General features: G+C 48.4%; 1 protein-coding gene across 1 annotated transcript; it reads right to left on the minus strand.

The window, feature by feature from the left end:
* Positions 1–465: 465 nt before the first annotated feature.
* Positions 466–6676, minus strand: STAR (steroidogenic acute regulatory protein). Its single transcript, XM_019748131.3, has 7 exons — positions 6436–6676; positions 5535–5648; positions 5091–5218; positions 3835–3993; positions 3524–3708; positions 2823–2916; positions 466–2327 (listed from the first exon to the last, which is right to left on the minus strand). Exons 1-7 carry the CDS (start codon positions 6497–6499, stop codon positions 2214–2216), a joined length of 858 nt encoding a protein of 285 aa, XP_019603690.3. The 5' UTR covers positions 6500–6676; the 3' UTR covers positions 466–2213.
* Positions 6677–12698: the final 6022 nt, after the last annotated feature.

A 12698-nucleotide genomic window follows, 5' to 3' on the forward strand; every position in this document is an offset into this window, starting at 1 on the left:
ACAAATCACCCAGGCTCTTTGTTTTGGCCATTCCACGTCTCTTAACAGGAAACCTAACACTGAGTCGGGATCATCACAGGCTGGAGTCCTGCCTGTCACCTCCGCATACCAGTCATTCGTGCTGGTCTTAAAGGGCAGACTTGCTTATAAAGCTCTGGGTCATCAGAGTTTAGAGAACTATAAGAAGCTGAGGGTGGTATAATTTAGGGGAAGCTGCAGGTAAATTCTTCAATGTAAATTACCACATACATAATTATATCAAATATAAAATATAAAAATATTACTCTCCATTTAAATGCTAAAATTACTTTTTTGTACACTTGGCTTTCATAAATCAGAGGTTACAGAAATAATGGTTTTTCCCTCTGTATACTTCATATTCCGTGTGTGTGTGTGGTTTCATTTGAAGGGCTCAAAATACCCACTCTTCATATAGTCCTGTATAAAATGGTTTCTGTAAGCAGATCATCACAACTTATTTTATTCCATTATGAAATTAAACAAGTGGGAGACTCTCCCCAGTCATCTCAAAAACACAGTTGGCAAATTACAGTCAAGCTCAAAACCATGATGTTTGTTGAAAGCCCATTTCTTTACTATAAGCCTGTTGTCTTTTGAAACCAGAATATATATTGCTTTACACATCTTTAAACAAGTAATCATTTTCTGTTAGCTGGGAGTAGATGACACTCCTGCTCTAGAGACATTCTTACAACTTTCCCTTCTTGCTCTGAAGCTTCTGGATGGATAAGCAATAATTTTATCTTTGCCAAAAATAGACTACTCTAAGAAACAATCTGAATAAATAATAATAAATACCTCCATCAGTTGTAAAATTTCAATATCTCAATAAATACCAGCATTCCCACTACTGCTAATTTGTTTAATAAATAAGATAGAGCTCTATTTCCAAATGGTATAAATCATCAACACTATTAGCATTAGAATGGGAAAGCTTCAAGTGGTAATGGTTGGTTTTTCATCTTACCGTATACATTTTAGCAAAATAATGCCATCCTAATTTATGTTTAAAAGCATAAATTATCTGAAACTTGGAAAGGGAATTCACTGTCACCACACTACCCCTTCTTCCAGCCATCTCCTCTCACAATAGTAAAATGTTGACCTATTAAAGCAGAGAAATTGGCAGCCCTGAGCCAAGCTGAGAGCTGATATAATTGATTTAAAGATTCAATTGCCATTTTAGGTCTAAACAATCACTAATGGGAATATGAAATTTGTTTTCAACTTTATCTTACTATTATTCATTCACTCATGTTTGGCACTATCCCTCCTTTTAATTAGGTAAATAAAAATCCTCAGTCATAATCTTCATCTTCCAGTGCCCTTTAATCAGCTACCAGTTATAGAGTTAAGAGCTGATTTAGGCTTGTGCTTATCGTGGAAATTTTTATGAATGATTCTGGTGACATTCTAAATAATTGACGTAAGTTCCCAGAAGTTTTTCCTGTTAGTGAGCTAAGGGATTCAATTTAATTCAAATTTTGGTCCAGGACTCCTTTAGTATGAAGTTGCAATTTACTCAAATAGATTTCTTAAGAGTAGAATTTTAAAACAGGTACAGACTGAAGGTTTTGTATTAGTTACAATTCTTCTGACTGGAGCTCATGGGAGAAGTAGGGGAACCGGTCTAATAATTTTGTATTTTTTCATTAAGAAAACTTGGACTAGGTTTGGAAGGCACCTGCTATGGGGAGTGGCCTGCACCTTGGAGTAGCTCCCTGCTTGCTTGAGCAGAGCATTGCTGGAGCTCCTCTTCCTGTAAGACCCTGCTGTGTCCACACACACTGCCTGCAGGGAATGGCGCGCTAGAGCCCATACAGTGTGAGGTCCCATCCTTATATTTAGCACCCTCTGCACCCTCTTGCAGCTAGTAGCATTTTAAGATGTTTTTAGGTAGACGTGTAAGGGCCCAGAGAAGTTTTAAAAATACTTTGAGACCCTTAACCTTCATTTTGCAGCTAATCAGTGAGTGAAGTTAGAAGGCTCTCCATTATCTAAGAGCCTCACCCCTATTGTCTTGGTACTAAAATTTGACCAATCTGAGTCCTAGCATTATACTGTGAATACACCGCCAACCCATCCCACTGTTTCCAGATGAGGATCTCAGACTTGCAGGCTTCTGGGAGGGGTTTTCCTGCTGGGCATGCAAGCCGATGCAGCTGGAACAGTTGGGAGCAGCAGGCTGGTCTTCAACAGCTGGCTTCAGGAGCAGGGCTGGACTCCAGGCGCTTGCGCAGGTGATTGGCAAAGTCCACCTGGGTCTGGGATAGGACTTGGTTGATGATCGTCTTTGGCAGCCATCCCTAGAGTAGAAGGTAGAAGAATTTGGCGATCTGGTGGGTGATGGTCCACTCTAGACACTGCTGCACCCTATCACAAATGTGGGCTGTCTTGGGCTTGGTCTTCTATTTGTACGTGTCTTCTTGTCAAGGGCTAGGTTGCTGCCCTCCTGTCACGCCAGTGTCAGAAGCACAGGATGTACTGTTAGGACAAATCTCAGCCCTGTCTTCCCAGCAGTGTGACCCTGAGCTAGTGAGCATACCTTTCTGGACCTAAGTTTTCTTTCTAAAATAACTACCTAGGTGAAATTTGATATGAGAGGTAAGAGGGAGCCATTGCAGGCTTTTGAGATGATGGAATGTGAATTAAGCCATTACCCTGGCCTCTTACCTCTCCAACAGTCTGATTCTCTCAAAATGGAAGAGGATTTTCCCTGTTCTGTGTGGGATAATGTGGGAGCGGGTACGAACTTGTTTTCCTCTCACCACCTTCACACAGCTACCTCCCATGCCCCTCACCTTGAGGTCAATGCTGAGCAGCCAGGTAAGTTTGGTCTTGGAAGGACTTCCAGGCAGAGGATGGAGCACCATGCACGTGGGACCATGCTCAGCTCTGGCAGATGAAGAGGAGTCAAGTCAGAAGGACAATTCCGAGTTCTCCTTTATGCTGACTCATACTAGCCACATGCTTGAGTGCCTTGTCTTTCCAAATCTCATCAGAGAAGTATCTTTTGCCAAGGGTGATATTTCACAGTTGGCATGGTTACCAGGTCATCAGAACAAATGCTGATGAGCTGGAGCTGGAACCTCGAAGCCTCCTGTGGTGCCTTTTTGTTGCTGGATGACAGGTTAGGGAAAGGGTCCAGGGTGCTGGGTGGGGGCCCTGGGGGACTCAGCGGCTGTGTTCTAAGTGGTGTGGATTAAAGTTTAATCATCAGTACAACGGTACCTGACGATATCAGCTAAACCTCAGCCCTCTCTCTAGCTTTAGAAGATTATTAAGATTCTTCAACTTTTGTGGGAGGATCAGGACAAACTGGCTGCATGAGTAGGGCCAGTCTTGTCTTCCTGCCCTACTATGGAAAATGAGAATCTTCCCTGTGGAGGGAAACTGAGGGGAGGGGCCCAGGATTGGTTTCTAGGAGCCGGGGATTTATCACACGCTTGGCCCACAGGCCTGTGTTAGGAAAGGGAGCTTTTGCGCCCGCTGCCAGTATTACCTGATGACACCTTTCTGCTCTGGCATCTCCCCGCAATGTGTGGCCATGCCAGCCAGCACACAGGTGGAGCCTCGGCGCTTCGCACAGCGCACGCTCACGAAGTCCCGGGGCCCCACGAGGTTTCCTGCGGATTCCGCAGCCAGCTCATGGGTGATCACAGTGTCTTTTCCAATCTTCTGCAGGACCTGCCAGGTCACGGGGAACCAGAATCGCTACTCAGCTAGTGCTGGCGGGAAGGCACCACCCACAGTTTGGCCTCTTTAGACTGGGTTCTCATGGGTCCCTGCCGCCCGCACATGGACTCGCCTCACCTTGATCTCCCTGACATTCGGGTTCCACTCTCCCATCGCCTCCATACGTTCCACAAGCTCTTCATAAAGCCTCTCCATGGGCTGGTCCAGCACCACCTCCAGCCGGAATACTTTGCCCACGTCCGGGACCACTTTACTCAGCACTTTGTCCCCATTGACCTTTCAGGGAGAAAGGAGCCCCAGGAGAAAGGTTAGAGAGAATGATTCCTAGCCCAGGGCACACAGACAATGACAGACAAGGCAGGAAGCGGAACAGCAAGAACTCTATTAAGAAACCTGGAACTATTTCTGACTAAGGTGGAGAAGGTGATCTTTCCTGCCACAGGCCTTGTACATCTGCTGAAGACTTGAGAGGGGACCTGCCTGCTCCCTGGGCCCTATTTGCTTGGTGGGCATGGGTAGGTCCGACTGAAAAGAACATTACTTCAGAAGCTCAAAAATCCTGAAAGAGACAAACCTGAGGGTGGGAAAAGTCCGGCTTACAACCAACTACATAGAATGTTGGATGGGATCTTAAAGATGTTTTTCAGTCCAGTACCTCATTTTACCCAAGAAAGAAAGAGGGCCACAGGTCAGTGATATGCCCAGGGACCTTTAGCTAAGAGCAGTGCTGGGCCTAAATCCCAGATTTGTTGACTCCCAAACTAATAGTAGTAGTCTGTTAACTCTACTTGGAGAGGTTTTACCTGAACTGGGGGCAATGGGCAGCATGTAAGCTTTTGGTGAAGATAAAAACACCACAAAGTCTCACTAGAGCCACTGGCCGTTAATACGCGCCTTGCTAACTGGCTCCCAGTGAAGGTGCAGTGCTCTCGAGCAGAGAGCCCAGAAGGTTTGGGCCGTCTGTGTTCTAGTCCAGCCCTGTTGCAGGTGAGCCCAGATCACCTGTGCAAGCTGAGCCATAAAATAACCTGAACAGCACAGACACTCTACCTGAATTAGTACGAGAACTTCTGGCCCAGGTGAGGAGGCCTCGAATACACACAGACCATTGCATGGTCCCTGCTGAACATGTGTACAACGTGTTTGGAGGTAGGTAAGGATTCAGGAACAATGTGAGTTGCTCAAGTGTGAGTCTCCAGGATGTCTTTGATGGGGGAAGGGAGTATCTGAGGATATATTTTTGGGAAAGGAGACTTCTCAAAACTAGTTGCCCAGTGACTACTGCATAAGGCAGGAATTCTGAGGAGAGCAGAGACCCCCAGCTGGCCTTGAGGATGGCAATGAAATAGACAGGAACTGTGTTCCCCCCTTACCTGCTGGTTCTCCTTCTTCCAGCCATCCGGGCTGCTGAGGATACCCAGGGCCTTCTGCATGGCCTCCTCTCCCTGCCGGATATAGGCCAGTTCCTGGTCGCTGTAGAGAGTGTCCTCCAGCCGAGAACCTGGGTACACAGCCAAGGAGAGACCAAGCTTCCTACCAGTCCCCTAGCCTCCCGCCAGCTTACATCCCTTTGATCTCTGGGTCTGCTCTTTTCTCTGAAGAGCCAAAACCAAAGCCATAGGATTCGCCTGCAGGTCTTGTTAGACATAGCAGTTTCAGGTGACAGGGAGGGGATCTGACAGTGAGAAACTCCATTCCCATCCTCTCCAGTGACTAAGAAAGGCCAGAAGGGTGAGGAAGAGCAGAGCCACACGTACCATGTGTGCACCCTGGGGGCCTCCTGCCACTGGCAGAAGCCGTGAAGCCTCGGCACTTACCCAGCAGAGAGCTCCGGCGCCGGACCTGGTTAATCCATGCACTTGGGGTCGGGCCTCCCAGAGCCCTCCGGTTCAGCTCCTGGCCAAGAGCCAGCACAGCTTGGTGTCTTAGCCCTGCAGGGAGAGGAGGAAACTTGCCTAGGAGCGGGAAAGCCCCTTGCACGCCTTCCTCTTGTCACAGATGAAACTGGCTTGGAGACGGAAGTGACTTGATCAGGAACACACTCCTACTAGTAGGAACCTGAACTAGAGCCAGGTCAGCTCACAGTGCAGTGCTTGTTACACTGCGCCAGGCTGTCTCCAGGGCCCAGAAATCTGCCTGCCATCTGGGCTGGCCAGGCCTGGTACTGCCTAGAGGCAGGGGCCACACCAGAGTTTCCTTCTTGAAAAGGAGAGAGGTTTTGTTCAAACAACCCGAAAAATTCTGCTCAAAAGGAGAATTAAAGACGCCTGTCCCCTAAGGGCTGTAGCTGCCAGCAACTAGGGTCTTTGCTCTTCTGCTGTCTTACTCTCCTTTCTTTTTCTTTTCCCCGCCCATGTCTCAGGCTTTCCAACACTGCTTGTTGGAATCAAGGCTTGCTCCCCCCTCTACCACTGTGGCTAGGACTTTTGTGGTACCCTTGGTACTGATCGTAGCGGAACGCTGAGTCAAGAAGAGTTCAAGGAAGATTGGAGCCCTGGTGGGGAGACCAGAATCCAGAAGAGACACAGACATCTTGGTATCCAGCCCAACTATTCAGGTATGAAAATTGAGGTCCAGAAGGGACAAGACTTGCTCAGACTCACCCACTGAAAGGCAGAACCTGAGTGGCTTGCCCCCAGTTCAGCACTTTCCCCAGTAAGCCACATGCCTGAGAGCTCTTGGTCACCCCCTAAACACCCTCTCCCCCAGGGAACTCACCCTTCATGTTGCGTGCGTGCCTGTAGGAGCTGCCCGCACACAGCTTAAACATTGCTAGGAGCATTGTTTCCTGGCAGCTGGTAGCCTCTGCTCGTGCCTCTGCTCTCAAGGGTGGCCTCTGTCCTGCCTGGGCCTGTCGAGGTCTTCCTCGGTCCTGCAGCTGTGCTGGGACTGTGTGTTCTGCGTCTTAAATGCCTCCAGCTGAAGGCTGTGCTTCATCACCGGGAGATAAAAATGCCATCACTCACTGTGCAAAGGAAGGGGTCAAGGATAGAGGGATTGCCTCACACCACTGCTTTGGCCATTTGCGTGTGTGTCTTGGGAGGGGGGGCTGAGGCGGGGGGAGGCACAGAAAGGAGTAGGGAGGTTGGTGTCTGACTCAGTGGGTAGAGAGAAATAGAAGAAAAGCAGCTGAGGTAAAAGCAGTTTAGAAGAAAACATACACATTCCAACAGTGATTCTCAAATAGCTTGTAGGCTGCTGTTTAAAATACAGATTTCTATCCCTTATTCTCAGAAACTCCAGATTTACTAGGTCTAGAATTGAGGCTCTGAAACCTGTATTTAAAAACAATCCTAGCTGATTGCCATGCGGTGTTACCTGAACCCCCTGTGCTTTGGGAAACTCTGCCTGTGAGTGTCCAGATGTCTGCTACTAAGAGAATTTAGTGGGCCAGAGCTGGTAGAGGCCGTCCAGTCCCTGGATGGGGAGCCCGAAGTACAAAGAATGGAAGTGACTTGTTCAAGGTCAAACAGCTGGTCAGTGGCAGGGCTGGGACAATAGCACACGTCCTCTGCCTTCAGTCCCCCTTTCCACGGTTCCTCTGGCCGCCCCCAGATACTTTGTGTGTTCCAGTGTTCCATTTTTATATGAACAACTATTTATATAAATCACTGTCATGCAGGGCGGCCTGCGAGGTCTCTGCTCCCGCTCCCCTCATAAGAACGCAGGATATGGTGAGGTCAAAAAGGAACACCCATGGAGCCATAAGTAGGGGAGTCATATCACTATATTCTCGCTGGCAGCATCTGCCTCTCTGCAATCCGCTCTTGTTAGCTCAGCCACCATCTTCTTGCTAGCCCCCATTTTCTCCTAGCGTAGCCACAGCAGTTATATTAGTGGCCAATGGCTCACTGGGTACAGCTGACGGCCAACTAGCCACAGCTGATGGCCATCTAATCACAGTTGATGGCCATTTACTACCTGAGCCAGCACCTTTCTATGTGAGGCTGAGAGCCTGTAAACTACTTTCTGGGGTTCTGTCCCCACAATCACTTTATCAAAACCCTATGCAGAGTTCGTTCCCTTAGGAGCAAGGATGATACCGCAGGGCTGAGTCCTGTAAGCTCAGGAGCAGAGGGTAGAACTGGCCAGACGCACAAGGAGAGGGGATCTGAGCCTGGCCGTGCCCTGCACCTTTCCTTACACTCTCCACGAGTACCCAAGCCGGGCAGGCTACACCATAGCGCTTGGCATGAACTGAAAGTTTGAAGAGACAGGATACTTGGGTGCTCATCCGAGTCTTTGCACTTTGGGGACCCTGTGCTCTAAACAGGGACCCATATGGCAGCCGAGTCTCCTCTGCAGTTCTTCCCACACACCATCCGTATCCTAGCGAGGGAGATCCCCTCCCAGCCTGCATGCTGGTCTCTGATGAAATCCTTTCCCTTTACGGTTGACCTTGAGGTTGCTTTTAAGCCAGATTCACCTGGCAACAATATTGGGGGTTGAGAGAATCACACTGATTTGCCCCTGGTTCAGGGCCTGACTCGTGTGTGAAAGTTCTGTGTCCTGTCACCACTGCCCGGAAGCAGAGGGAAGGCCTAAAAAGTGGGGAGCAGTAGCAGATCCCCACTGGCTCCCTTACCCCAGAATGGATGAAAGGGACAGTAGCTGCTCAGAGCCAGGCCTGGTGCCGAGAGCCCACACACAGGGTGAGTCCCACACCCTCCTGTCCATGCCTGGTGAAGGAGTGGGAAGGGTCCAGCTGCTCAGAGAGGCCCTCGTCCTGGGCTCCTCTCCGACCCGTGGCTGCCTACAGGCTCCTGGCCCGTTCCTCAAGGCCCACTGTGGCCTCCTCATCTATGAAGCCTTCCTTGACCACCCAACCTTCTGGAATGGCTTGTTCCTTTGACTCACACTCTTACTGTCAGTAGTACTAGGGGGGCACTTCTCCAGTCTTGATTTGTGTAGTGGTTTTCATGTGCTTGTCTGTCTATTCTGTCCCTGAAGTAGATACCTTGCCCCTCACCTCACCCCAGCACTCAGTTTCAGGAAGGGCACAGAGCAGGTTCTTCGCTTTCTCTGTTCAGTGACCAATCGGGGAAGCAGCTGGGGGCACAAGTATGGCTTTTGAATTAGGAAACCTGCCTGTTGGCTTTGGTTCCAGCCCTCGAAGAGCCCCCAAGGAGGCGGCTTGGCCTCTGTTCATTGTGTGGAAGGCAGTGGGGTGGGGCGGGGGCTTTGCCGTTCACAGGCTCGGAAGGAGAAGGTGCAGGCGGTGTGCTGGGACGGTTCTCCTCCCTTCTTGGTACACACACGTGCGTCCTCGTGCACGTGTGCCCCAGTGGAGGTGGTGGGGACTGGGAGGGGGTTATTTTGGGACAGGCCATGCAGATAATGTTCAAGGCCCTGCTGTTGCCATCCTGTGGAGAATTACGGCCATGGTGAGGGGGAGGAGGTGGTGTGGGAAGACTACGCTTGAGGCATACGCCATTGCTGATGTCAGAGGCTGCCACTGACTCAGGGAGGGGGTGCTAGTGACCTCCCCCAGGGCCAAGGTTTTCTTCTCTTCCTCGTCCTTTCCAGGCTGAATGACTAGTTAACTCTTACTGTCCCTCTAAGCAGTAAGGTGGGGAGAGAGGTCTGGGAATTTCCTCTGGTTCTGGACATCACCTGTTTCTGGCTTTGCTTTTTGATGAGGGCACAGCCCCCGCAAGAAGGAGATCAGTTGGACACAGCTAGTCGGGTAGATAAGCAGAGATCTGGCTCAAGCTATTCAGAGTGCTGAAGATGAAGGCCCCAGGGCCAGGGGAAGGAGGCAGGGTGGGCTTTGGAGCAGAAAAGAGGACTCTACTCATTCATTCATTCATTCATTCATTCATTCATTCATTCATTCAATGATCCTTTATTGTCCACTGTGTAGATCTACAGTTATGAGGAAAATGAACCATATGACCCAGTATGGAGAGCAGATGAGTTTTGGAAGTGCAAGAGAATGGAAAACCTAATTACACAGGGAGAGGGAGGAGTGTTATGGAAGGCTTCTGGGAGGAAGTGACATTAGAGCTGAGGTGGAAAGTACAATGAGTTAGCCAGATTTGGGATAGAGATGATGGGGCACCGGTGGTTCCAGGTGGAGCAAATGGCCAACAGCATGGAGACAGGATCTAAGGTTGAGAGCTGGCTGCCTTGGAGAACTTGGTTAAGCCATGTAATGTCTGTAGGCTGTGGTAGGCAGGTTGCTCTGCAAATGCCTAGGAGGCAGAGGCTGAGAGTTGAGCAGGACCTCGAACTTGTCTGGGCCCCAGCTCAGAGGAGGCACACTGGGCAACACCACCTACCTTTGTGTTTACTCGACTGGTAGTGGGGACACTGAACTGAAGTGGAGAAAGCGTAGGTTTTATATTCAGAGACTTCCAACCCTGGTTTTACCACTTACTTCATTTCTGATTGTGAGCCGCCTACCTCCTCAATCTCAACTTCCTTACCTGTAAAATAGGGATATATTTCCTTTTTCTTTTGTAATCCTTTCAGGGTGGTTGTATGACTTAAATGAGGTAACAATACATCTAGAGCCTGTAAGATGAAGTGCAGACTCTCAGCTCAATCTCTGGGCCCTCCAAATTCTCACCCTGGCTTTCTTCTCCAGCAATGCTCAGCATAGTCCTGAGGTGTCTGCCTGCAATCTGCCCCACGTTCAAGGCAGCTCGCAGTATTATCGTTCCTCAAAGGCTTCCCTTTGGGCCCCACTCACCCTGCACTTTAATTACAATTCAGCACTTTCCTCTTTGGGCCCCCTTGATAAATGTTTGTGACAGTATCAATAAGACTATTGCCAATTCCCCCCCGGCCCCCCCGACACACACACACACAAACACACACACTTTTTTAAAGATTTTATTTTTTTAGAGTAGTTTTAGGTCAACAAAATTGAGAGGAAAGTATAGAGATTTCCCATATACTCTCTGCCCACCTCCCACCCTGCATTTACCCTTTTTTATGTATCTGTACACTCCATAAGGACTTGGATTTTTTCCAAGCTTTTGAATTCCCAGCACTGGCCCGCGTGGCCAGGAGGGCTTGGCCTGAGGGGGAAGGGTGAGGAGATTAAGAAAAGACACAGACGGGAAAGCTGGGATTGAGAGGTCCACCTTCCACGGATGGCAGAGCAGTGGCGCAGTCTTTATTTCACACACAGTTTATATAGTCTTAGAACAGTTGTCTATACAAACAAGTATTAGGAGAACAAGCAGATATCAGTAGAAATTTTGTTTTGTGTATTGGTAAGTTTGTATGTCTGTGGCTGCATTAGTGTTATCTTGTACTTTCTGGGAAGATGTTGAGGCGAGGCCTCCCATGGGAATGACCTTGCAGCTGCAAGGCCCTTGTCAGCTTACAGCCCGCTGCATACATCTCCCCCTTCTCTTTTTGCTTTAAGCTGCGGCCTATGAGTCTCATATATAAAACCTGAAAAATAGAATTAAACCAAATCACCCTCGTCTGACAAAAGAGTCACGAATGTAATAGTAATGGTTGTATGTGCCTCTCCAGGGACAAAACCTTATGTTGAAACTTACAGATGGAGAACTAATGTTAAACTCAAATAATTGAATATAGCCAATTAGATGACCCCTATGTGACTGTGTCTGGCTTAGGTCATTCCTCCCTTGAGGAATCTCACCTGTCATTGACTAACCAGCCATATTTTTGGACCAAACAGGGAGACACAAGGTGTAAGCACAAAGGTGAGGTGAAGTCCCCAAAAGGGTCAGTCTCACAGACTCTTTTTTCTCATTAGGAGGGCTAGGCACAAGGCTCTCTGTACTGAGTATTTGTATGTAAGGTTTTATACCCTGCGGCTGTATTTGTGTTATCTAATTTTTTTCTGGGATGAGATGTTGGAGCGAGACCTCTTATGAATGACCTTGCAAACTGCAAGGCCCCTGTCAGCCTACAACCCGCTCTCCCCATCTCCCCTTCTCTTTTTGCTTTAAGCCGTAGCTGGTGTTAAGAAGGAGGTCTACGAGTCGGTGTTGGATGACTCGGTAGCCGACTGAAAATATACAAAACAGAGTAAACACTAGAACAAAGATACCACATAGGAACCAGAATGAATGTCAGAGAAAGTTAAATGGGTTAAACCCCTTGAGCTGGGTAAGCAACTGTTGAGCTATATTGGCCGGGTTGACAGTGGGATTGTGTGCATGTTGAATGTCAAGAATTTCTTGATGGAGGTCACTAAGATCAAGGCTCAGATTGTTATGGGTCCAGATACCTTTTATGTGGTTACAAATTTTGTCCTATTGCCATCGTGTCCCATTGTAGGGAGCAGGGATAACACAGATCTTTTGGAAATCGGCATGGCAACGTAGCCTTAGTCTTAAGCGTAAAGTTACTACCTTGTTGCCAAGAGCCATTATGGTTGTTTCTAATGTATTTATCTTACATCCTATCTTTAAATCTATTTTTTCTTGTGTTTTTAGCACAATGGACGTGTTTTGGGCCAAAGCATTGACAAAGTGGGCGGTTTGTATGCCCTGGGCGAGGGCGGTGGCGGCGGTTACAGCGGTAGCTATTAGGGAGATGATCGCTGCTATGCCAGCTATGACCATGTTAATAACTCTTTTTTCTCTGGTTAGTTGGTTTTGAATCTCTCTTAAGGTTTGGAGTCCCTTGTCGTCATACATGGGGCTGGTCAAATTGGTGGGTATTAAAAGATAAGATGGTTGGTACAATACCTTAGGACCCTTTGTTGTGTGTTGTGACACAGTTGGTTAAATTACAGTCCAAGCAGTGAACGTGTAGCCATTGTTGTTCAATGGCACTGACATTCAAGCTTCCTACCAGGAACACATAGGGCAGCTGGGTGCAGGCCTGAACCCCCTGTATGTTTTAGCCTTAGGTCCTGAGTGGACGACGAGGAAATATTTATGAAGTCGGTGGCCGCGAAAGCTTGCCAAAGCTCACGCTGGATAGTATGTTGTGGGGTGGTCAAAATGGGAGTCACATGTCCTCCAGGAGTCCTCCAATCTTGATGAGCG

This window comes from Rhinolophus sinicus, chromosome 16, assembly GCF_057876585.1.
Source record: "Rhinolophus sinicus isolate RSI-liver-muscle chromosome 16, RSI-T2T, whole genome shotgun sequence".
In the NCBI taxonomy this organism is placed as follows: Eukaryota; Metazoa; Chordata; class Mammalia; order Chiroptera; family Rhinolophidae; genus Rhinolophus; species Rhinolophus sinicus.

What these genes read in the sequence shown, in the direction of transcription:
- STAR (XM_019748131.3), bottom strand. Translation starts at nt 6,499, where the DNA reads ATGCTCCTAGCAATGTTTAAGCTGTGTGCGGGCAGCTCCTACAGGCAC. An exon ending in GGAAGAAGGAGAACCAGCAG is followed by an intron (nt 3,994 to 5,090) that starts GTAAGGGGGGAA and finishes TCTCCCTGAAAG; the next exon opens with GTCAATGGGGACAAAGTGCT. An exon ending in GAGCAGAAAGGTGTCATCAG is followed by an intron (nt 2,917 to 3,523) that starts GTAATACTGGCA and finishes TTCATCTGCCAG; the next exon opens with AGCTGAGCATGGTCCCACGT.